The sequence below is a fragment of the Mesoplodon densirostris genome, chromosome 1 (genome assembly GCF_025265405.1).
Source record: "Mesoplodon densirostris isolate mMesDen1 chromosome 1, mMesDen1 primary haplotype, whole genome shotgun sequence".
Taxonomy (NCBI): Eukaryota; Metazoa; Chordata; class Mammalia; order Artiodactyla; family Ziphiidae; genus Mesoplodon; species Mesoplodon densirostris.
Window position 1 is genome coordinate 205,934,698 of NC_082661.1, and position 25,829 is coordinate 205,960,526.

The 25,829-nt window shown below is 46.0% G+C and overlaps 1 protein-coding gene across 7 annotated transcripts in view; it reads left to right on the forward strand.

Moving 5' to 3' along the window:
* The window catches only part of RAPGEF2 (Rap guanine nucleotide exchange factor 2), a 249,480-nt gene extending 225,414 nt beyond the window's left edge, over nt 1-24,066 (forward strand). For 6 of the 7 annotated variants that reach the window (XM_060114714.1, XM_060114723.1, XM_060114737.1 and 3 more), the window contains 13 exons: nt 294-451; nt 1,077-1,317; nt 3,433-3,816; nt 5,745-5,956; nt 6,047-6,170; nt 6,769-6,792; nt 7,842-8,065; nt 9,746-9,940; nt 13,303-13,455; nt 16,268-16,493; nt 17,303-17,862; nt 20,402-20,674; nt 22,005-24,066. In XM_060114714.1, the coding sequence (XP_059970697.1) occupies nt 294-451; nt 1,077-1,317; nt 3,433-3,816; nt 5,745-5,956; nt 6,047-6,170; nt 6,769-6,792; nt 7,842-8,065; nt 9,746-9,940; nt 13,303-13,455; nt 16,268-16,493; nt 17,303-17,862; nt 20,402-20,674; nt 22,005-22,030 (2,800 nt within the window). In that variant the 3' untranslated portion in view covers nt 22,031-24,066. The remainder of the gene's footprint in view (nt 1-293; nt 452-1,076; nt 1,318-3,432; nt 3,817-5,744; nt 5,957-6,046; nt 6,171-6,768; nt 6,793-7,841; nt 8,066-9,745; nt 9,941-13,302; nt 13,456-16,267; nt 16,494-17,302; nt 17,863-20,401; nt 20,675-22,004) is intronic. The other variant, XM_060114729.1, reaches the window with a different exon arrangement.
* The last annotated feature ends 1,763 nt before the right edge of the window (nt 24,067-25,829 follow it).

Sequence of the window (25,829 nt, forward strand, 5' to 3'; positions counted from 1 at the left end):
GCTCATCTTTTCTGGAATATATGTCTGTACTCAGAAACTACTAATATTTGTTATGGTTTGTCTTAAGCTAAAAAGGCAAAGGTTTTAGAGAAACATGCTGTGCACTTAAGAACATGAGTTGGATACACTTAAGCAGTAGCTGCTTTTGCAATTTCCAACCGCATTTATTAATGATAGTTGTACGTTAACTGTGGGTTTTCTGAAATATGGTTTATTTATCGTCTGTGCACGTTGATGAGTCATAACTTTTTAACTTGCCGATCGTCTGTTTTCTACCTTTCCTCTTGGTTCAGCGACATCGGGATTGGTCAGTCTCAGGATGACAGTATAGTCGGATTAAGGCAGACCAAGCACATCCCGACCGCGCTGCCCGTCAGTGGCACCTTATCGTCCAGTAATCCTGATCTACTGCAGTCCCACCATCGCATTTTAGACTTCAGTGCTACTCCCGGTAAGCATGGCCCACACTGCTTTTGTTTTCTCGTCTTTTCTTCCCCTGACATAACGGTAATGCTGTGTGTATCTCTCTTGGCATGGCATGGACTCTATCAGATGCTAAAAGTCAGGATAAAATGTAAATTTCCAACAGCTGGAACCGGTTCGTTTTTATTCTTCAGACCAATTTGATATGCCCATGTGCAAATGAATCTCTCTGAACTTGCATTCTTTTTCCTAAAATGAGGTTAACACGTACCATGCAGGTATCACCAGGTCATGTTAAATAAAGAGTAAGAGGCATATTTTCAGTCAGCTTCCTGGGCTCTTCAGTGTAGTAAAGATGGACTTCAGATTTAAATGTTTCATTTTCTGCTGCCAACCTGACAGCCCTCCATGCTGCTGTTGTGACCTGATCTGTTGGCCTTTGTCTGTGGGTAATGTGGCTATCTTTAGGCAAATGTGTTCATGCAGCACGCCTGTATATTGACTGAGTGAATCTTTGCAGGAGGGTTGAAGTAAGGGAGAGATGACACTTTAGCATTATCTTCTCTAAGGAGACGTTTTCAGGTTGCATTCCTTAATTGTATTGCCAGGTACTGAAATCCTTTCTACTGACAGATGGCTCTTCTTTCCCCCAGACTTGCCAGATCAAGTGCTAAGGGTTTTCAAGGCTGACCAGCAAAGCCGATACATCATGATCAGTAAGGACACCACGGCGAAGGAAGTGGTCATTCAGGCCATCCGGGAGTTTGCTGTGACCACCACCCCAGATCAGTACTCACTCTGTGAGGTCTCTGTCACACCAGAGGGAGTGATCAAACAAAGAAGACTTCCGGATCAGCTTTCCAAACTTGCTGACAGAATACAGCTGAGTGGAAGGTAGACGTCATCTATCCTGTTGGATTTATTTACCCCATCCTTAAACCCACATCACAGTCTGGTGAACGCTTTCTAAGGGTTTTTAAAATAAGTTGCAGATTAAAAGCAAGATTCTCCCCATTCACCAAGCATTGCCGTATCAAAGGAAATGCACACAGTAGACTGTTGACCCCCTCGCAAGGATCTCTTAGGAGCTCGTGTAAAACAAGGGGGCTGTGACCTGACCATTGTCGCTGCCGGCCAGTGCTCATGCTCCCATAAGGACGCACAGTAGGGCATCTCCCTTCTCCTGGCAGACGCACCTTCACAAACACATCTTCCACTAGTATTCTCTGTCACCCGCTCCTGCCTACCGGACTTTTCCAGGAGCTTCGTTTGTTTCCGCGGAGATGTCTGTGACAGTGTGGCTGGCTAAAACTGCCTGTTGTTGTTCGACACTATGAAAAACCCTTCTTAACTCTGGGACCAAACTTCATTTGCCTCAGAGTGTGGTCTTCTGCTGCTTGGTCTTCAGAGCGCTTATATCACACAGTACTCGTAGGAAAATATTGTACGGGATCTTGTCAGCCTCTTGCGTGGTGTTTCCATTGATAAAATGTAATTGATAGCCTCAAATCACACATAAGGGAAAGTTGAAAAAGTAGTTCAGGGCCTCCCTGGTGGCGCAAGTGGTTGAGAGTCCGCCTGCCGATGCAGGGGATACGGGTTCGTGCCCCGGTCTGGGAGGATCCCATATGCCGCGGAGCGGCTGGGCCCGTGAGCCATGGCCGCTGAGCCTGCGCGTCCGGAGCCTGTGCGTCCGGAGCCTGTGCTCCGCAACGGGGGAGGCCACAACAGTGAGAGGCCCGCATACCGCAAAAAAAAAAAAAAAAAAAAAAAAAAGTAGTTCAGTTTCGGCTCTCGTACAATGACTAGATTCTGCACTTACTGAAAATTGTTTTCATAAATCACATTTTTTCTTTTTTTCTCGCCGTACGGAGTGTTTCATTGTATTCTTGACTTCTTCATGTTATGCATCTAAACCTGGCTTAATTCATTCAGAGCTTCTGCTTTCTTGCTGTCAACTATAACTTCCTTTGTCTTCTTCACTTTCACTTTATTTCCAGCCCTGACACTAGTGGGTAGGGTTGTTTTAGCAGGCCTATTGTCTCGTTGTCATTTGAATGTGCATTGACCTGTGTGTAATCTTGGTGGAGTTCTCCAAATCTCACTGAGGTGCAGAGTCATGATTCACAGTCAGTATTCAAGAAAATTACAAATGGATTCAACATGGTGGGCTTCATGAGTAATCAAAACTGAGAACGTGAAATCTGTGAGTGTCAAGGTCCCGAGGTCTGTGTCTTCGGCGATATATGCAGAAGGCCAGTTTAGTGGGACCACCCCGCTCATTCTGTTTCTTCCTTTATGGAATCTGACTTAAGGAGAGCATCTTTGTATAAAATCGGGAAAAAAAAAAATCACAGGGCAAACATCTGGATTCTGTTTTCACCAAGTTACTTAATGGAGAGAAAGGAGTGCTAACCCTGAGTTTTCTCTCTACAGCTGGCGTACATCTTTGGGAGCCTCTGTTTCCTCATCTGACAAATAGGAATAATACCTGCCCCACTTACTTAGAGGGTTTTCATGAAAATCAGATATTTGAAAGTTAAAATCTATTTTAGGATCGTTCTCCTCATAGGATCAAATAGAGGGAAATAGCTTATAGGTTTCTTTGGTATTTGAATAAATAGGTAAACTTGGATTGATCAGTCTTTCCTGCTTCCTTCCGCAGAGCTTTTTTCATTATTTAAACTGATCATTTTTTAAATTTAGCTATTTTCTGTCCTTTTTAGCAAAAAAAAAAAGGTAATCTAGAAGGCAGGGAAGGACAAGACAAAATGATTGCACCTGGTACAGATGGAATACCATGTGATGCATTAGTTTCCGTCGGGTTTTCAAGGCTGGAAACCGGCTGGGCCGGGTTCTGTGATCTGGTGACCTAGGAGCTGCTGCCTTCTCTGTCTGTCCTTCCATCATTCAGTGGAGCGTTCTCGCCACCGTTCAGTAGACAGCATCGTTCTTTCAAGGAGTATCGTGAGACTGCTGCTTAGGCTCTGAATTCTGTGTCTCTCGCAGGTACTACTTGAAAAACAACATGGAGACAGAGACCCTCTGTTCGGATGAAGATGCTCAGGAGTTGCTGAGAGAGAGTCAGATCTCGCTGCTGCAGCTCAGCACCGTGGAGGTGGCCACTCAGCTGTCCATGCGCAACTTCGAGCTCTTCCGCAACATCGAGCCCACCGAGTATATAGATGATCTATTCAAGCTCAGATCGAAAACCAGCTGTGCCAACCTGAAGAAATTCGAGGAGGTCATTAACCAGGAGACGTTTTGGGTGGCTTCTGAGATTCTGCGGGAGACGAACCAGCTGAAGAGGATGAAGATCATTAAGCATTTCATCAAGATAGCTCTGCACTGCAGGGAGTGCAAGAATTTTAACTCCATGTTTGCAATCATCAGGTAAGAGCATATTTGTTGTAAGGTTCGATTCAGTTGGCAGATTTAAATATGTATCGATCGGGCTTCCCTGGTGGCGCAGTGGTTGAGAGTCCGCCTGCCGACGCAGGGGACACGGCTTCGTGCCCCGGTCCGGGAGGATCCCACATGCCATGGAACAGTTGGGCCTGTGAGCCATGGCCGCTGAGCCTGCGTATCTGGAGCCTGTGCTCCGCAGCGGGAGAGGCCACAACAGTGAGAGGCCCGCGTACCGCACAAAAAAAAAAAAAAAAAAAAAAATTCTCTTGTAATGGATGGACCTAGAGATGATCGTACTAAGTGAAGTAAGCCAGACAAAGACGAATATCATATGATGTCGCTTATATGTGGAATCTTAAAAAATATATATATAGATATATAAATGAACCTATTTACAAAACAGAAACAGACTCACAGACGTACAAAACAAATGTATAGTTAGCAAAGGGGGAAAAGGTGGGGGAGGGATAAATCAGGAGTTTGGGATTAACATATACACACCACTATATAGAAAATAGATTACCAACAAGGACCTACTGTACAGCACAGGGAACTCTCCTCAGTATTTTGTAATAGCCTATAAGGGAAAAGAATCTGAAAACGAATAGATATATTCTTTTTATATATAGATAGAATAGATATATATAGATATATATGTGTGTGTGTGTATGTATATATGATGAATCACTCTGCTGTGTATACCTGAAACTAACACAACACTGTAAATCAGCTATACTTCAAAAAAAAATCTTTTTTTATGCTGATTTAAAGCCCAGAAAATCTATATTCACCACTTTTTTAGCTCTGTGACTTTGGGCAAATTATTTGAACTTCTCTGAAAGTCAGTTTATTTCTCTATAAAATAACAGTGACCCAAAGAGTTATCAAGTAGACGAAATGACACAATGTATGTGGAGTTGCATCAGCCAGCACAAAGCAGGGGGATGCCTAGTAAATGTTACTTTTCTTCCCTTTTAAGTGCTTAGACTGAGGATGGAAGAAAGTGCAGACTGAAACAATGAGCAGTATTGATGTTGATGGTGATGATTCAGTTAGTCATTTTTTCTGTCTAGGAGTTTGATCATGCTCTTATTATTATTATTTTTTTTACGTGGCGTATAGTTGCTTTACAATGTTGTGATAGTTTCTGCTGTACAGCGAAGTGAATCATTGATACATATACATATATCCCCTCTTTTTTGGATTTCCTTCCCATTTGTGTCACCACAGAGCATTGAGTAGAGTTCCCTGTGCTCTACAGTATGTTCCCATCAGTTGTCTATTGTATACATAATACAATAGACATAATATCAATAGCGTATACATAATATGTAGCGTATACATGTCGATCCCAGTCTCCCAATTTCTCCCCTCCCCCCGCTTTCCCCCTTGGTATCCATATATTTGTTCTCTACGTCTGTGTCTCTATTTCTGCTTTGTAGATAAGATGGTCTATACCAGTTTTTTCAGATTCCACATATATGTGTTAATACACGATATCTGTTACTCTTCCTGTTCTTATGGCTTTTGTTTCATGTTACTACTCTAGGATATTTGTCCAGTCTGTTTTATCAAAAGGCTGCTTGGCACCAAGCACTTTATGTATGGAGATGAAGCAACGAAACACAGCCCTGCCCTCAGGACACCTGGCATTCCAGTTGTTTTGCTCACAGTAAACAGACCAGGAGGGTGTAAAGGGAAAAAGAATAAAACCCCTCAGCGCTGTCCCTGGTTCCAGCTTCAATTCTCATTACCCAGAATTATTAACACTCTTATGAATCCTGTACTTTGCTCTGCATACACAGCATTCACACAGAGCTGTTGCATGTTAAGAAATAAACAACGTGCTCTTTTACTTACTTCGTAAGGATGGGTCATTTAATTTAATACCACTTTTCTTTTTTCCCCCTCAGCGGCCTAAACCTGGCACCAGTGGCAAGACTGCGAACCACCTGGGAGAAACTTCCCAATAAATACGAAAAGCTGTTTCAAGATCTCCAAGATCTGTTTGATCCTTCCAGAAACATGGCAAAATACCGCAATGTCCTCAACAGCCAAAACCTACAGCCTCCCATCATCCCCCTGTTCCCGGTGATCAAGAAGGATCTCACGTTCCTTCACGAGGGTAAGTGTAAGTTGGAAGATTTCTGTCTCCACTAGTGGGGACATAGGGTAAATGCCATGTGATTCCCTTTTCCTTCTTTGCCAATTACAGGGAACGACTCCAAAGTCGACGGGCTGGTCAACTTTGAGAAGCTAAGAATGATTGCAAAAGAAATTCGTCACGTTGGCCGAATGGCCTCTGTCAACATGGACCCTGCCCTCATGTTCAGGACTCGGTGAGTGTGTCACCCTCAGCAGTGCTCGCGGGGTTAGAGAAGATTGAGCTTAGAGCTTCCCAGTAAATGAGAAGATTTTGAATAGGCCCGCCTGTAGCATGGTGACATGTACCAGGGTGTGTGGGGAATCTCCGTCGAGCTCTGATTTGGAATGACTGTCTGATTCCACATCCAGTGCACTGTGGGCTGTCGTGAAAACAGTTGGTCCCTCAGACGTTTTTCATTGAACATGAGGCACAGCTATTTTTATTTTTCAGAACGCTGACTTGCAGAGCTAAAAGGTGTAATTGATAGTATGAACTAAAATATATAAACAATCTGAACAGTATTGTCTCACTGTCCACACAAGGGATTTAGCCGTCAGTGTAGCCGAAAATGATGAATCCAGTGAAGGAGAGAACAAAAGTCTTTAGAACCAAATATTTACATATGTTTGTCTTTTGAGCCAGAAAACGGTTGCTGGTCAAGTTGTTTGTGTGAGGAGGTTTGTGGGCTTCTAGTACTGCTTGTCCAGAAGTCTAGTCCTTTCTTTCTGAGCTTGTGATCTCTCTGTCTCTCTCTACACCCATGCTTCAACCTCCACGGCTCTCACTTACAGGAAGAAGAAGTGGAGGAGTCTGGGGTAAGTGGCGGGGACACTGCACACCCACACTGTTCTCGTCCCGCTCGTGGCATTGTTTTCTTACCTGCTGTGTTTTCTGATGCTTTGCATTTTTGCATTTTTTCCTAACCCTCTTGCTCTAGCAGAATTTCAGTTGGCAAACTGACTTCAAGTTTCATCTACTGGGGCTTTTGCTTTTGAGGTCATGACCCAAGAGAGCTGTGAAATGATTGATGATTGTTCTGGGGAACAGTAGGCCAGGCCCACTCCTGAGCTTTCAGAAAGACTTTATTTTAATATAATTTGTGTGTTTTGAAATGAGAAAAATCTAACCTGGGGTGAGGGGAGAAAGGATGTCAGAAGGAAAACTTGTGCAGTTTAAATACTATTGCACAGATTTTTGAGAAGTAAATGTACGTAGTACAAAAGGTGCCCCTCGGTGTTAAAGCTAGATTTTTTACAGCTCAACTAACTACTGTTTTCATCCTATAAACCAATTCTTTTCAAAAATAATTCTTAACAACTCATGTGCTAGTTTCCATACATGTGTTTTCACATTTGCATGACCATTTTATTAACAGATTGACCATATTACTTGACGAACTCACTACATTTAACCCAAGCAATAAGAAAACAATCGTGAACATTGTAATTTCTTTAAATTTATATAAGACATCCTCTTTAGGAGAAAAAAAAATTATGTCACTCTTAATGATTGCAACTGTGTGTTTATCCTTGCATGAGCTTTTACATATAATCATTATTACTTGCTGGCTTCTATGAGAGAGCTGCCTTGAATGCTCCATAGAGGCGAAAAGTAGAATTTTCTAGTTGGAACAGAACAAGTGCCAAACATATATGTGTATGTAGAGTGTATGTAGGATTCTTTTTAAACTTGAAAAAAATAGTTTTGATCTGTATGATTCTATATTTCTTTGTGAAGTTTACTTACCAGAATGAGGCATGTGGCCTTTTGAACGTAGACTATTTGTAGGCATCTCGGCACGTTTCCAGTAGATAAAGTGATCCCACCCTGGAGCGAGCTGCAGCTCTACCTTTTCGTCTTCCAGGTCTCTCAGCCAGGGTAGTACAAACGCAACAGTGCTAGACGTTGCTCAGACAGGTGGTCACAAAAAGCGGGTGCGTCGTAGCTCCTTTCTCAATGCCAAAAAGCTTTACGAGGATGCCCAAATGGCTCGAAAAGTGAAGCAGTACCTGTCCAATTTGGAGCTGGAGATGGACGAGGAGAGCCTTCAGACGTTATCCCTGCAGTGCGAGCCGGCCACCAACACATGTGAGTTTCTCCTTAAGGTGGCTGCCGGGTCCGGCTGAAATGCAGATTGGTTTCCTGTGCCGATAAAGCAGGGCTGGGCACAGGGGGAGCTCGCATCCTGAGACACGCTCGCCTTTCCCTTGAAGGCGGCTCTGGGGACCACACGGCACTGTCCTGGGCTGAGCCCCGTCCGTGCCCAGTGGGGTTCGCATGGGGACCAAGACACACCGTAGGCTTCTTCGGGGTGACTGGCTTTGGTTTCACCCCGACGCAGCCAGAGTGCCATCAGGGGACACCGGGACAGGTGCAGCTCCCATTTGCATCCCTTGTTTTCTCACAGATACTTGCCAAGTGATGGGCAGCCTGGGAGGGGCACAGAGCTAGGTGTGCTGGCTGCCTCTGACCCCCTCAGCCTGGCCGGCACTTGGCAATGAGTTCAGCTACCGTGTAAGGCAGGAATTCTCCACAGGGAACCACAGCTCAGCCTAATGTATAGCTCCCCAGCCTTTGAAAGTCTGGCCAGGCCAGAAATGGGGGCTACTTTCTCTTTCTCGGCATCCATATTTGTAAGGCAGAGACGTTTTCCATTTAGGACACTTTGGGGTCTTTTATGGGCAAGTTTGAAGATACTTTCTATAGGGCTTAAATGTTAGGTAATTTGAGAAAGATTCAGGTTATCAGACTTACCCAGGACACTCTTAAAGCACTGTGTGTCATGGTGAAGAGTTTGTCCTCAAGAGGCAGATTGGGGGCTTCCCTGGTGGCGCAGTGGTTGAGAGTCCGCCTGCCGACTCAGGGGACACGGGTTCGTGCCCCGGTCCGGGAAGATCCCACATGCCGCGGAGCGGCTGGGCCCGTGAGCCATGGCCGCTGAGCCTGCGTGTCCGGAGCCTGTGCTCTGCAACGGGAGAGGCCACAACAGTGAGAGGCCCGTGTACTGCAAAAAAAAAAAAAAAAAAAAAAAAAAAAGAGGCAGGTTGGTCTGAGTTCAGATCCTGTTTGTTCCTTGTACTACCAGAGTCACCTTAGGCCTGTTACTTGAGCTCCATTATGTGTAAGATGGGGGAAGGAAGTCATTGAGTTGTCTTGAATATTAATACACTTAAAATATAGCATTTACTTGCCCTGTTAAATTGGCTTGCTTTCCATCTGCCATGGAATTATACACTCAGTACGATACTCAAGGAGTATTGGCTGCTATTAGCAACATAGATAATTCTACCCCATTGAAGAGAGAATTTGATATTGAAAAGACTGCAGCTAGTATCATCTACTAAATGAAAACTAAGCTCATTATGTCAAGACATTTTGGGTGCCATTTTAGAAAAATAATTCCTAATGGTCTTCCTGTTGTAGCTTGTATAATAGATTCGTGTTTTTCATAGACGTACGTACACCGTACTGAGCTATCCACATTTTTCGTTTCTTTTTAAATGTGGTACTTGAAACAGTATCATCTCTCGAGATGTCTTGTTTCATAAAGTGAAGAATCTTGGTTCTGTCGTGCCTTCTTTCTGTGACGGAGGCTCTCTCCCCGCCCTCCCCTGTTTCTCTCCTTTATCTATGGGCCACAGGGAAAAATAAGATACATACTTCAGTGTTCTAACTGTGGGAAATGCTCATGCAGTTCTAAAAGTATCCCTTGTGTGGCCACTAACTTCTTAAACTTCTCGTTCTGTTTTCACGCCAAACAATTACCAGTGCCTAAGAATCCCGGTGACAGAAAGCCTGTCAAGGCCGACACCTCCCCGGTGGCCCCCAGGGCAGGGCTACAGCCGAAGCCGCCGCCACAGGCTCCGCAGCCGTCACAGAGGCCCAGCCCGGGGCTGCAGCTTCCCGCAGTGCCCCTCTATCCTTCACGGAAGAAAGTGCCCCTACGGGATCTCCCGCCTTTCGGTAGGTGACTAAGTTCTCAGGTGACTAAGTTCGCACACACTTTTTTTTTTTTTCCCTCTTAATTTACTTTCTGTTGAAGTAGAGTTGAATTACACTGTTGTGTGAATCACTACAGTCAGTTAATCTTTGACAAAGGAGGCGGGAACATACGGTGGGAAAGTGACAGTCTCTTCGGCGAGTGGTGCTGGACGGCCGCGTGCAAATCAGTGACACACGCCCTCGCGGCAGGCGCAAAAGCATAAACTCACAATGGCTCACAGACTTCAACAGAAGACAGGACACCATGCAACTCCTGGAAGAGGACACAGGCAAAACATTCTCTGACGTAAATCGTAGCAGTGTTTTCTTAAGTCAGTTTCCCAAGGCAATGGAAATAAAAGAAAAAATAAACAGATGGGACCTAATGAAGCTTACAAGCTTTTGCTCAGCAAAGGAAACCGTAAACAAAATGAAAAGGCAGCCTGTGGGCACTTCCCTGGTGGCGCAGCGGTTAAGACTGCACACTCCCAATGCAGGGCGCCCGGGTTCGATCCCTGGTCCGGGAACTATATCCCACATTGCATGCTGCACCTGAGAGTTCGCATGCCGCAACTAAGGAGCCCCCGAGCCGCAACCAGGGAGCCCACCTGCCACAACTAAGACCAACACAACCAAATAAATAAATTTTTTTTTTTAAAAAAAGAAGAAGAAGAGGCAACCTGCGGTCTGGGAGAACATATTTGCAAACGATGTGACCGACAAGGACTTAACTTCCAAAATATACAGATGGCTTGTATAACTCGCCTACAAAAAAACAAACAACCCACAACCCTCTTTTGGCACTATTCATTCACTGCCTGCTTCTCAGACTAGGAAACGATACTTATCACGGGTAACTTCATCTGGTATACTTGAGTGTCCCTCTGGTTGTTCCCTCTGTGTAAGACATTAATGTTCACAAAGTTAAACTTTACTTTTACCAGTGGGAAGCACTGTTTTCATAGAGCATCTCATTTAATCATGCTCATTTGTCATAGCAGTGGAGGCAAGGCATGCCATGGGGGAATTATGCTATTACTCATTTAATTTTTAACAAGTACAGAAGCTGTTTTGTCCATAAACATTGTTTAAACTAGCTTTGCCTTATGATCAATGAGTTGCTGGAATTTAGGCGGAATATTTTTAAGTGAAATGATTTGTCTGGAGGTGAACTCTCATTTGTTGAGTCACTGATTCTGTAACTTGGGAGGAAAATACAGTCAGTTTGTGAATGTTAAAGGAGCCAAAGCAGGACTTCCCTGGTGGTCCAGTGATAAAGAATCCGCCTTCCAATGCAGGGGATGGGGGTTCAATCCCTGGTCGGGGAATTAAGGTGCCACATGCCGTGGAGCAGCTAAGCCCATGAGCCATAACTACTGAGCCCGCGTGCCACAACTACTGAAGCCCACGCGCCTAGAGCCCGTGCTCCACAACAAGAGAAGCCACGGCAAAGAGAAGCCCGCGCACCGCAGCAAAGAGTAGCCCCCGCTCGCCGCAACTAGAGAAAGCTCGCGTGCAGCAACGAAGACCCAATGCAGCCAAAAATAAAAAAGAAATATTCACATTGTTCCCCCATCACAAATGAACTGAATTAGTGTTCCTTTGTCCACTGTTTTGTTTTTAATTATTATTATTATTTATTTTTTGTTCTCATTGCGTGGCATGTGGGATCTTAGTTCCCCGACCAGGGATTAAACCTGTGCCCCCTGCAGTGGAAGCGTGGCATCTTAACCACTGGACCGCCAGGGAAGTCCCTCCACTGTGTTGTTAATATTCTTATATTCCTAAGTCCCCTGCAAGCCGACCTCTACTGCCTCTTTTCTGTCGAGCTTCTGATGTGGACACAGACTGTTAACCCCCATGTAGGTGCACCTGATGGAAAGCCATCCCCACCCCCCCTTCCCCAGAGAGACTCTCTCTTCAATATTTTTAGGCGTATTTGAATTTATGACCTTTAGAAATGCGGATGGGATAGTCATGTGTCTTCTTAGGATAGTTTCACACTTAAAGTCACAGAATATAAAATAGTAACTTAGAGATGCTGAGCCCACCCCCATTCATGAAATAAATTTTGTTTGAATACTTCCTGCATTTTTTACTTCAGTGTCTTCGTCATCCCTAGAACTACTTTTGAAGTGGAACAGATTTTTCTAAGGCATAGCATCTTCACTGTTGGAAGGCAGCACTTTTTGAATCTGTGTATGATGCTGGCTTGGAAATCTTTTCCAAATCAAAGCTATTCATTGGTGTAGCTTTCCTGTAGCTGGTATTTTCATGTACCCTGTATATATCAGTATCTGCACATGTAATTAAAAGATTGCTTGAAAAGCCATTTTTAAAAGATTGTATTAAAGTAGTATCGAACACTTACAGGTGTTGAGGTGAAATGAAGAATTAAATCTCTGTTACATTTCATTGCCTCCTTTTTAATGGATTCTGTTAAGTCTGAGAACATAAAAAGTAACATTCACTGAGGTAGTATCAACCTCTAATGCCTTCCCTCAGGTCTCTTTGTTGTTCAGAATGAGGTAATTGAGACTGCCTTATAATAAGGCTTAGTAAACATCTCTTAATGTGACTCCCTCATTCCTAAAAGTAAAATTTTAGGGGAAAAAAATCACCTGATATTGGCACATGGAATCCTTTTTCTTCCACCCTACATCATCTGACTTGATCCTGCACTTGGCGCTGCGCTGGATGGCTTCCCCCTCCGCGCCCTTTTACCCCACTCCTGGAAACCCTCCCCGGTGGCTTCCAGGACCCTTCTGGGACCCAGCACGCTCTGGGTCCCCTCCTACCTTCTCTGTCATCCGCTTACTGATCAAATACTAGCCTGATTTCTTAGCGCTCCTTCGGTCTCTTTTCTCGCTACTTCCTTTTGGCTCTTGGCCCTTGACTTTCCATCCATCACTCCCACGTCCCATGAGCTACCTTTTCCCACACCACCAAAATACCTGTTTCCAACCCAAACTTGAGTTCTGATAAATATTCTGAGCTGCGCCGCTCTCATCCTAACTCAGAGTATTTCCAGATCGTCTCTTTGTTTCTTCATCGCTGTCTGATGTATTGTTGAAGAGTGTGGTGGTCAAGGTTTGGAACCCAGAATGGAATAGCAGCAGCAGCCTTTCTAGTCCTTGGCAGGTGTCAGCAGACACATGGCGGGCACCTTGTGCCCCCGTGATCTCACTGTTTACGCGGGCAGAGTACAGAGACCACCAAGCCTGGAAACAACCTGCAATGACATGTGACATTCAATCTTAACACAAAAGAAGTTGTTTTTGTTCTTCATCATAGTCTTTCCAGTCTTGGAAATGCATATTGAAATCATTTTCTTTCTCTTACAGGTATAAACTCTCCACAAGCTTTAAAGAAGATTCTTGCTTTGTCTGAGGAAGGGAGCCTGGAGCGTCACAAGAGGCCAGCAGAAGACACGATATCGAATGCGTCTTCCCAGCTCTCCTCCCCACCGACCTCCCCGCAGAGCTCGCCAAGGAAAGGTGACTGGGTGACTCTTCCTCTCCTTCATGGGGACCTGTGCTTTCAGCAGTGATAAATTCTAGTTAGAGATTACATCACTTCTGACATTAGAGTCGTTTTAAATGACCTTGGGAATTCGCTGGCGGTCCAGTGGTTAGGACTCCACGCTTTCACTGCCAAGGAGCATGGGTTCGATCCCTGGTCAGGGAACTGAGATCCTGCAAGCCACACTGTGTGCCCCCCCTCAAAAAAAAAAACACCTGATATGTAACACCCAATGGATTTTTTTTCCCCTGAGTTTATAAATTTGGAAGAACTTTGGTACTTTTTAATATTATAGTTATAAATAAATAGTGTCAAGCTTATATAAGCCCTTTCAAAAATTCATTTTTTTACTGATTGTAAGTGTGGAAATAATTCTTTTTATACTAACAGTTGTTCTAACTAAATATGATTACATAGCATTCAGCACAGAGTAGAGGCCTATAAAAACATAAGAAAAACTAAATATCTTCCTGATTTATCTTTCATTGTGTTAACATGAGTCTTGATTATCTTTTTTGTTGCTATCTTGTTTTATTTTTAAGGAGATTAAATTTTAGGCACTCAAACTCTCCTTCTGATATTAATGCTTTCTTATCTTAAAATACTAGATAATTTTCTGCTGCATAACCTCGGGGTTACTTTCTCCCCTACCCTATAATTGAATGGGCCTAAGTAAGCCGGTAATAAACGGCCAGGACAGTTTTCACTAGACGAGGCCACCGGCACAACAAATACCTTTCCTGCTTTCCTTTTCAGCTGTGTCAGACATGTGTGCGTTCTATGTGGGTGTCAGTCTCTCGTCCTTGTTCAGTGGGTGCGTCTGAATTCTTCTCTCGTCCGTCGTTGGGTGGCAGTGGCAGTCAGCTGAGATCCTTTGGCTGCGGGCAGTTGGACTAAACCAGCTCCCCGTCTTCTCATGGAAGTGAGAACAGTAGCAAGAATAACAGTGCACCACGGACCTACGGGGTAGATGGACCAGCAGGAAAGAGACGGGAAGGGGTCATCTCATTAGTTGAGGAAAATGGGACGATTCCTCCCCATACCACATGCTCCACCTGAGGGATGATTTTTCTAGAGATTTTTTTTGGGGGGTAGACTGTTCAGGGAGGGTTTGAAATCTTGTCTGTCAGAACTTGCAGCGTGGTTTATACGAAGACATCTCATAGATGAACACATGAAATCTTATCAACATCTGTGCGACTGTTAAAAAAATAAATCAGGAATTCATAATTTACTGAAAGGATGGGGAAGTACTCTTCAGAGAGTAAATTAGCAACATTTAGGTGCTCTAGATGGCATTTTTTTATTAGGTTTTCATTGGGTACGTATAATCATATAAAATCAGTATTTTAAGTAACATGAGATTCTTAATAATGTAAAAAATAAGTGAAGGGCCTCCCTGGTGGCGCAAGTGGTTGAGAGTCCGCCTGCCGATGCAGGGGATACGGGTTCGTGCCCCGGTCTGGGAGGATCCCATATGCCGCGGAGCGGCTGGGCCCGTGAGCCATGGCCGCTGAGCCTGCGCGTCCGGAGCCTGCGCGTCCGGAGCCTGTGCTCCGCAACGGGGGAGGCCACAGCAGTGAGAGGCCCGCATACCACAAAAAAAAAAAAAAAAAAAAAAAAAAGTGAATACTGAGAAAGGAGATTTGGATTTTTTTGTGAAAAATGTCAAGACAAGCCTCTCTTCCTTTGTGACTTTCAGAATTATTTTTAGTAACAAAGAGTTAAGAGTCCTTCAGGCCAAAAAATGGACATCTGTTTAGACATAGTGATGGTCCAGGGAGAAAAATGGAGATTTTGTACATTATGTCCTTCAAAACAATTGGCTTTCATGTGATTTATCCAGTATATTATTAATGCTGAAAAATCAAATGGCAAAAATCCAAAGATAACCTTCTTCAGGTCTTATTTCTTATTCATACGTGTCCATTTAAAATTATAATGCAGGGGGCTTCCCTGGTGGCGCAGTGTTTGAGAGTCCGCCTGCCGATGCAGGGGATGCGGGTTCGTGCCCCGGTCCGGGAAGATCCCACATGCCATGGAGCGGCTGGGCCCATGAACCATGGCCACTGAGCCTGCACGTCCGGAGCCTGTGCTCCGCAACGGGAGAGGCCACAACAGTGAGAGGCCTGCGTACCGCAAAAAAATATATATAATGCAGGGACTTCCCTGGTGGTCCAGTGGTTAAGACTCAGTGCTCCCAATGCAGGGGGCATGGGTTTGATCCCTGGTCTGGGAACTAAGATCCCATATGCCTCACAGCGTGGCCAAAATAAATTAATTCAAAAAAAAAACAACAAAAAAACCCCAATATTAAAAAATAAAAATAAAATTACAATGCAGATCTTTCCAGTGGAGTTATTCTATGCTGTAAAGTTCTAAAAGTGAAAACTCCATTGAAAACAAAATTACTACTGACTTTTCAGTTTGAGAAGGAAACCATACTTTTAAATATCATCCTGGTCATTCTTCATAGTTTCGTTTACATAGACTAATGTAGTATAATTTATAGTTAAGAGAGCAGCGTCGAGTCGTGCCGTGATCCAGTCTGCATCCATTCCTGGGTCATAGAACAGTGTATTCTTTTTTCCTCTCTAAACTTTCATTAAACACACTAAACTGCATTTGAGTAAAACTCGACTGTAGCTCAGTCCCCAAGTAGAGTGTTTTCTCCCCAGTTCCGTGGTGGTACCTGTGGCCTGCATTCTGGTTTTGCGTCCACTGAGGAGACGTCAGCTGGACGCCGTGAACCCTCGGTGTCTAAGGAGTGATGTGTTTCCCACGCAGGCTACACTTTGGCTCCGAGTGGCACCGTGGATAACTTCTCAGATTCCGGCCACAGCGAAATCTCCTCACGGTCCAGTATCGTCAGCAACTCCTCCTTCGACTCGCTGCCCGTCTCGCTGCCTGACGAACGGCGCCAGAGGCCACCGGTCGGCACTGTGGAGACCAGCCTGGCCACAGGCCGGCTGGAGAGGCGGCCGGCGGGGGAGCCCGACCAGTGCAGCCTGGGGTAGGGGCTCGTCTGTGTGCTCGCTCCTCTCTTGCACATGTGCGGGGCTGTTTACGGGACGCCCAGGGGTGCTCTCGCATCCCAGTTCTGATGTTCACCATTTCCCGATCATGAGGCACCAGGCAGGCTGCTTTCCCAGTGAGGTCTGTCCTTCACTGGGACACATTTGCTCTGCGCTGAGGGCAGGGGTTGACTCAGGCCAATGAGCTGCTTTCCCGAAATAGTCAGATTGTAGTGAGCACTGTAAGGAAAGTGCTCCTCTACTGTAAGCAGGTGATTGCTCTTTTCCCCCGTGTTGATATTGTGGTGACGTCACGGGAGGAAACTGGACAGGGCCGAGTGGCCACTGTCGCTCAGTCTGTTGGAGCCTGATCCTCTTCCTGGAAGGAAAGAAAGCCACCTTTCAAGGAAAAAGTGGTTGCGTTTTAGCACAGAGTTATTAGTTAACAATCTTGCCCTTTCCCCTCCCCCTTCTCCTTCCCCCTCCCCCTCCCTCCCCTCCCCCTCCCTCCTGTCCCTGTCCCTCCCCTCCCCTCCCTCTCCCTCCCCCTCCCCCTCCCTCCCCTCCCCCTCCCCTCCCTCCCCTCCCCTCCCCTCCCCTCCTCTACTCTCTTGTCCCCTCCCCCTCCCCTCCCCTCTCCCCTCCCATTCCCTCTCCTCTCCTCCCCTCCCCCCTCCCCTCCTCTACTCTCTTGTCCCCTGCCCCTCCCGTCCCCTCTTTCTTGGCCCCCCTCCCCCCTGCCCTCCCCTCCCCTCCCCTCCTCTTCTCTTTATTATTTTTTTCTCTTTGTTTCCCATTGACCGCCTAGGACCTGCGCACCACTGTCTGAGAGCCGGGGCCTGTACGCTGCAGCTACAGTGATCTCTTCTCCCAGCACAGAGGAGCTTTCCCAAGATCAGGGGGACCGAGCCTCACTTGATGCTGCTGACAGTGGCCGAGGGAGCTGGACATCGTGCTCCAGCGGCTCCCATGATAACATCCAGACCATCCAGCACCAGAGGAGCTGGGAGACGCTCCCCTTCGGGCACACTCACTTTGATTATTCAGGGGACACCGCAGGGTTATGGGCCTCAAGCAGCCATGTGGACCAAATGATGTTTTCCGACCATAGCACAAAGTATAACAGGCAGAGTCAAAGCCGAGAGAGTCTTGATCAAGCCCAGTCCCGGGCAAGCTGGGCCTCCTCCACGGGGTACTGGGGAGAAGACTCGGAGGGGGACACGGGCACAATCAAGCGAAGGGGGGGGAAGGACGTTTCCCTCGAAGCTGAAAGCAGCAGCATGATGTCTGCGACCGCCGAAGAAGCCAAGCCCGTCGCCATGGCTGCCCATGTGGCCGTGCCACCCAGCGCCACCAAGGGGCTTATTGGTAAGCTGACTGCGGGCTCTGTCATGTCTGGGTCGTGGCTGCACCCTGACTTATTTCAAAAGTAAAAGCATGTGTTTGCTTTTTCCCCTCATCCTCCCCCACCCATGGCCGTGTAGGCCTTCCAAGTTAGCAGCACCCTCAGGATTCTGAAATGAATGGTGGTTAAGACCCCAGGTTCTGTGGTCAGGTGCTTATAAATACCCTGCAACCCTCAACCTTCCATGCACTGTGGGATCAGTAGGCTGTCCTTATGGGTGTTATCTGCTCTAACGTTGATCTCAGCTGAAAATTATCAGGAAGGATGGCCATTCTCTCTAGAGGAAGCATATTTTTTTGTTTAATTGGAACTGTTTTAAATGTTTTACTATTGTATTTTGTTCCCTTGAATTGTACTTAGAACTTTACCCTTTGCATATTTAAAAATCTTCTGTCGATGTTTGTTATGCAGGTAAATTTTTCTGTGCTAGACAAATTCCCTCCGCACAGGATAGAACAGGGAGGAGGGTGGTAAGAGCTAAGGTAGTGAGTCAGAGCTGGTGAGTCAGGCAGGCTGGTGGTCTGAATCCCTGCTTTGCTACTTTCCTAGCTTTGTGACACTGGGCAAGGCACTAAACAGTGTCTGTTTCCTCGTCTGTAAAATGAATTTAATAATTTCTACCAATGCAGTTGCTATGAGGTTTAAACGAAATCTCTGCAAAACACTAGTGCCTAGTTAGCAATTCATAAGTACACGAAAGACACTATCACTTTGCTGCTGCTCTTTCTGTTGTGAAGTCTCTTATGCTCCTTTAATGCTATTGGGATATGTTCTCTATGGCATGTTCATTGTCTGTATAATTAAAGTGTAGGGATACATCATAGGATACAGAGTGAGAAATTCTGGAATATAATCTTCACAGACATCACTTTTATTAGTAGGGAAATTGTAGTTATTTTATCACATAGTCATGGGTGGATGTCAAACTTAATATCTTTTCAAGATGAATAAGGAGAAGACAGTTAACACCTATTCTTAGGTTGCAACTTTTAAAACTTTTTTTTTTAATTGAAGTATAGTTGATTTACAAAATTGTGTTAGTTTCAGGTATACAACAAAGTGATTCAATTATATATTTTTTTCATATTATTTTCCATTATAGGTTATTACAAGATATTGAATATAGTTCCCTGTGCTATACAGTAAATCCTTGTTGTTTACCTATTTTTATGTAAAGTAGTGTGTATCTGTTAATCCCAAACTCCTAATTTATCCCTCCCCTCTTTTCTTCCCTTTGTAACCATAAATCTGAGTCTGTTTCTGTTTTGTATATAAATTCATTTGTATTATATTTTAGATTCCACATATAAGTGATATCATAAAACATTTGTCTTTGTCTGGCTTACTTCACTTAGTATGATAATCTCTAGGTCCATCCATGTTGCTGCAAATGGCAATGTTTCATTCTTTTTTATGGCTGAGTAATATTTCATTGTATATATGTACCGCATCTTCTGTATCCATTCATCTGTTGATGGGCACATGGGGTGCTTCCATGTCTTGGCAATTGCAAATAGAAAAGCACTTTCTTTTTTTTTTTTTTTGCGGTACGCGGGCCTCTCACTGTTGTGGCCTCTCCCGTTGCGGAGCACAGGCTCCGGACGCGCAGGCTCAGCGGCCATGGCTCACGGGCCCAGCCGCTCCGTGGCATGTGGGATCCTCCCAGACCAGGGCACGAACCCGTGTCCCCTGCATCGGTAGGGGGACTCTCAACCACTGTGCCACCAGGGAAGCCCAGAAAAGCACTTTGTTTTAACAAACTAATACACACAATTTTTATTGCAAAGGAAAGAATGATTTAAGTTCCTAACAGTTGAGTCTAGAAAGTTGAAGATAATAAAACTTTGCTTTTATTTGCCTTTACAGATTCATGTTTTAAGTCATGAAATTAATATAAAAGGACTTCAAGAAATATACATACCTCACATACACATGGTTTTAAGTTTTGAAATTTGCATCATTTTTTGTACTATTCTTCCAAATTTATTGTGATTCTCTTGTGAGGCCCAAGACTTGAAAGTAACCTGGGATTGATTCTCTGCCTGGTGAGGGTAGATGGCCCAGCAAAGAAGAACAGCCCGCCTGGCCCCCGGGGCAGGGAGAGGGGAGGGAACCGCTGACAGGCACCACTCCGGTGTTGCAGGCGTGGGACTGGGTGCCTTTCTGTTCCCTTTGCTCCCTTTGCGTGTTTCCAGTAAACCCCAGGGTTGGGCGTTAGCCTGGTTACTGCGTGACAGGTAGAGTCGCTCTGCGGCGACCCGGTGAGAGTTACAGGTACTTAGATTGCTTAGTTTTGCCTGTGCCGCCGGAGATGACCCGGTGCGTGGCGGGTTTGGCGCACGTCCTCTCCCGCCGGCACCCTGCCCTGCGCACAGCCCCACGTGCCTTTCACCGTGGGCGCTGTTCCTCTCAGTCGTCCTCCTTCCCGATGAGCGCACGTGGCCTGGGATGCGCTCCCCCAGCCCGATGCTGACCGAGGCGCCTTGTCTCTCCCTCCCGCAGCGAGGAAGGAAGGCCGCTACCGGGAGCCGCCGCCCACCCCGCCGGGATACGTGGGCATCCCCATCACCGACTTCCCCGACGCCCACCTGCACCCCGCCCGGAAGCCGCCGGACTACACCGTGGCGCTGCAGCGGTCCAGGATGCTGGCCCGGCCGGCCGAGACCCCCGCCCCGGGTGGTGCCAGGCCCGCCCCGCGGCCGCAGTGGCACCGGCCCGGCGACGACCCGCGCCCCGGCCCCTGCGCGCCCCCGGGCCTTGCCGCCGAGGAGGACGGTACATGCGCTTCCCCCAGAGGCCCTGCTTCCCGCCCGGGGTTCCACGCTCACCCCCGGCCTTGCTGCCAGCCATTGGGCTGCGTTTTGCTTTTTCCGAAGTGGCTGGAGAAATAACTAAAGATTGCGGAGGGGTCCCCTGTATACCGTGTGGGCATGGGTGCATTTCCCTCCTAATCCTCGGTTTTCTGGGAAAATGCTATGAGTCCCAGATGAAAGTCTGGCGGAAAAACCCACTTCTCTAGAGCTTTTTTGCCTTCTCTGTACGCATCCAGCTGGCCGTGCTGGGGTGAGGTTGAAGGGGGAGACCATGCCCCACTCCTTCCTCCTGCTTTTAAGGTTTGAGTTTAACATGTTTTGTTCTGGAAATAATCATTATAGGAAGAAGCAAAACACAATTCGTGAAAACTACTTATTAATCCTGCCACTTGCAGATCACTTCCATTAGCATTTTGTTATATATCTTTCTAGACTTTTTTATATGTATACGCGTGTATATTATTTAAGAAGTCATGTGTTGTTTTATAACTTTTTTCAATGAATTTATCATTCATGAGTTTCCAGTCAGTAAATATACAATGTATTTTTATGGTGGGTATGTATATTTAAAGATGTGCATCCCATATACTTTAAACTTTTTTTAAAATATAAATTTATTTATTTATTTATTTTTGGCTGTGTCGGGTCTTCGTTGCTGCACACAGGCTTTCTCTAGCGGGGGCTACTCTTCGTTGTGCGCGGGCTTCTCACTGCGGTGGTTTCTCTTGTTGCGGAGCACAGGCTCTAGGCACATGGGCTTCAGTAGTTGTGGTGCACAGGCTCTAGAGCACAGGCTCAGTAGTTGTGGTGCACGAGCTCAGTAGTTGTGGCTTGTGGGCTCTAGAGCGCAGGCTCAGTAGTTGTGGCGCACGGGCTCAGTAGTTGTGGCTCCTGGGCTCTAGAGCATAGGCTCAGTAGTTGTGGCACACGGGCTCAGTAGTTGTGGCTCGTGGGCTCTAGAGCTGAGGCTCAGTAGTTGTGACACATGGGCTTAGTTGCTCCGCAGCATGTGGGATCTTCCCGGACCAGGGCTCAAACCTGTGTCCCCTGCATTGGTAGGTGGATTCTTAACCATTGAGCCACCAGGGAAGCCCCTTAAACTTTTTTATTATTATTAATCATTAGGTAGAAAAAAAGTTGAAGATCTTAGGTGACCTATACTAAGAGAACATAGCTGTGGTATTTTTATTTAGCATGTCGGTGAACATGTTCTCTCTAAGCACAAGAAAACGACTTGCTTGCTTATTGATTTTTCTTTTGTTTCTTCCTTTCTTTCGTGGTTGTGTCGGCAGAAGATGAACAAGTGTCTGCGGTTTGAGGCACGGGCTTCTCTGCACCCGTGTCGGCCACCCACAGGAGAGCACAAGAAGACATCCCCTAGCATCAGAGCCTTGGAACTCACACTCTGAGGATGGTGGACCAGTTTGCCTCCTTCCCTGCCTTAAAAGCAGCATGGGGCTCCTTCCCCCCTTCTTCCTGTCCCCTTTGCATGTGAAATACTGTGAAGAAACCGCCCTGGCACTTTTCCGCCTTGTTGCTTGAATGCACAGCGCAGCGTCTCCAAGCTCCTGTGGCTGCCTGCCACGTCACACAGCATCATTCCAGACTCCAAAGTCATCACCGCCCATGAGTCACTCTGGCTGCACTTCTCCACGCCTGGAAGGAGTTTTTAAAAAAATCTTCCTTTTAGATTTCAATCCAGTCCTAGCACTTGGTTTCATTGGAATCGTGAGAAAAGCCAGCCATGGAACTACTTGGGGTCTTTAACCCACCAAGGAAGACAAAGGAAAACCATGAGATCCTTTGAGTACAGTGCTCGTCCGCTTGTTTACAGTGCCCTCCTCCGTTTTTGGGGGTTTTTTTCTTTTCTTTTAAATGAGTTTAATGATTGTGTTCAGAGAGTAAATATTATATCCATTTAATGATTTTACAGTATTATTTTGAACCTTTAAGTAGGGTTGCCAGCCGGGGTTTCTCAAAAACCAAATATGCCGGACAGGGTGTGGTCACACCGGGGAGAGGGAAGGCTGGCCCACGGCCCCGCTTCCTGTGTCCTGGCCACACCTGGGAAGTGCCCTATCCTGGAAGCGTGAGATGTTAGCCAATTACCTAGATCCCAAGGCCCCCGTCCCCTCCTTCCCCAGGGGCTGGGGCTCTTCTTTACAACTGTTTGCACATGGCCGGGGAGGGAACTGGGACTCTTGCGTCCTGTGTCTGAGCCTATGGAGCACAGGGCAGTGTCACCCGAGGGCGTGTCCTGCTCCATCGAGACAGACGGCAAACCCCATGTCTTTTAAAACTATGTTTCTTTGGTTTCTGTTTATTTAGTTTTAGGGATTCTCTTGCTTGTTTTCAAAGAGAAGCGTTTATAACTGGATAGCATTGCAGTGAGAGCAGCTCGGGGTGTTGGCGCTAATGCCAGCCGTTCATACTGCTCCTTCAAGACAGCCTCCCCATATCGATCCATCGCCATGAGGGAATAAGCAAGCCTTTAACGTGAAGATGATCAAAAGGTCCAAAACCCAGTGCGATCTGCCAGCCTTTGTTTGCAAGGCGGGTTGGTCGCCGAAGACCGACCCGTAAGTGGCTTTACGGACGCCAAGACGGAGAAGGCCTGAGTGTAGCAACCACGTGTTCACAGCTGCTATTAACCCCAGAAGGACTGAGATGACCCCTCCAGTCTATTTTTGTGTTGTTTTTGCACAGACTCCGGAAAAGTGAAGGCTGCCAATCCGAGTAGTACTCAGATGTGAGGAACTGCTGGTCTTGGATTTTTTTTCCATTAAATTCAGCTGATCATATTGATCAGTAGATAAACGTAAATAGCTTCCAATTTTAAAAGTCAAATTGCAGTGTTTTTTCACTGTATCAAAGCAATGTCAGTGCTTTATTTAATAATTCTCTCCTGTATCATGGCATTTGTCTACTTGCTTATATATTACATTGTCAATGATGCATTTGTAATTTTACACGTAAGATGCATTATTTGCCAGTTTTCTTCTCTAGGCTGTGGACCTCATGTGCATCTAGAAAGACAGAACTCTTGCTCTACACAAGTTGCACAAATGTTATCTAAGCATTAAGTCACCGTAGAACATAGGACTGTAACCTCAGTTCGCTCTGTGATGTCAAGTGCAGAATGTACAATTAACTGGTGATTTCCTCATACTTTTGATACTACTTGTACCTGTATGTCTTTTAGAAAGACATTGGTGGAGTCTGTATCCCTTTTGTATTTTTAATACAATAATTGTACATATTGGTTATATTTTTGTTGAAAATGGTAGAAATGTACTATGTTTATGCTTCTACGTCCAGTTTGTACAAGCTGGAAAATAAATAAATATAACATAATGCCTTGCCTATATTCTTAATGACTCGTGCATGCTTTTTCTTACTGAAGCGTAAGAAAGCCCTTGGATCTCACTGCAGGAGCGAGTCCACAGGGCACTGAGGGTAGACCGACGATGTCGCCTAAAACTGCCCAAGTAGCCTATTCTTTTAGGTAGCTTTCTGTTGATTCAGAGAAAAGAAATTGATATCATTCATGTGTCCAGAATTCATAGTGTTTGAGATTCAGTGAAAAATTATGATATCACTATGTATCTATTGAATACGTAGCATTTGTCTCTGCCCAATTCTTTTCCAATAAAAATCTCTATGGGACGTAATATTTTTGATTCCCAATATACATTCAAGATCGTGGCCACTAAGTTAAGAGTACAATCTAGCAAGTGATTTGGAACTTCTACATCAAATATCATTGTTCTGTCTACGAGTCCTAATGCGTGGTAGGTCTGAATAATATTTTGGTCTATGGGAAGGGCACTTATATTTAAAAAGTTGAGAATCAATTAAGCAGCAACCCTTTCGAGCACATTTTGAAATCAAGGATTATTTCTTATCCTCAAGCAGGCGTTAATAAAAGTCCCGTCCATCACCCACCCGGAAGCCACAGAAGGCGGCATGGCAAGGATGTGGAAACATGAGCACGAGATGTGAGGAAACGTGAAGGCGTCTAGAAGGATGGCAGGCGTTCAGTCCTGATGCTAAAGGGAAAATGGCCAAACTTAAAACTCTTCCTGAGGCATTTGTGCTATCTTGGTGAGTAGATTTTGTTAATCTGGCCACCAAAACAGTTTGGAGAATGAAAACCATTCCTGTAGCTTCAGCTGTACCTGTTTAGAAGGCAGGTGCCCCGTGTGGACACATGTGTTCCCACATGTCTGCCTCTATCGTCTGTTCACTGTAAAACCCTTCGCTCAGGGAAGCCCTATCACAACAGCAACCCGTGCTCTCCTTAAATTTCTGTCATTGAAAAAGCTTGTTTTTGTTTTGTTTTTGGCTGAGTTGGGTCTTCGTAGCTGCGCACGGGCTTTCTCTAGTTGCAGCGAGCAGGGGTTGCTCTTCGTTGCGGTGCACGGGCTTCTCATTGCGGTGGCTTCTCTTGTTGCGGAGCACCGGCTCTAGGCATGCGGGCTTCAGTAGTTGTGGCTCGTGGGCTCAGTGGTGGTTTGTGGGCTCTAGAGCGCAGGCTTAGTAGTTGTGGCGCACGGGCTTAGCTGCTCTGTGGCATGTGGGATCCTCCCGGACCAGGGCTTGAACCCGTGTCCCCTGCATTGGCAGGCGGATTCTTAACCACCTGTGCCACCAGGGAAGTCCCCCTTATTTTATTCTTAAAAAGCATTAGTGATGAGGACAAGCCCAAGTGTCCCCAGGAACAAGAGCACACCTGGCACGGTCACCTGCCACACGGAGCTACCCATGTCTCTTGGCCAGGATGACACTCGAGCAGGTAGTCCAATGGGTGCCTGAAGCAGACACAGGCCCACGTTTCCTGGTGTGCGGGTTGGACTCCCAGTGGCTTGGGGGCTGGCAGGGGAAGAGGGCTGGAGTTAGAGAGCAAGGGCCCCCTGGGTTTATCCTGGATTGCTCTCTTGCCTTTATGCTCCCAGGGTTAGTGTACTAGGGCTGCTGTAACAAAATACCACAGAAAGGTATTTTCTCATAGTTCTGGAGGCTGAAGTCCAAGGTCAAGTTGCTGACAGGTGTGGCTCTCCAGAGGCCTCTTCCTCGGCTGCAGATGGCCACCTTCTCACTGTGAGTGCATCCCTGGT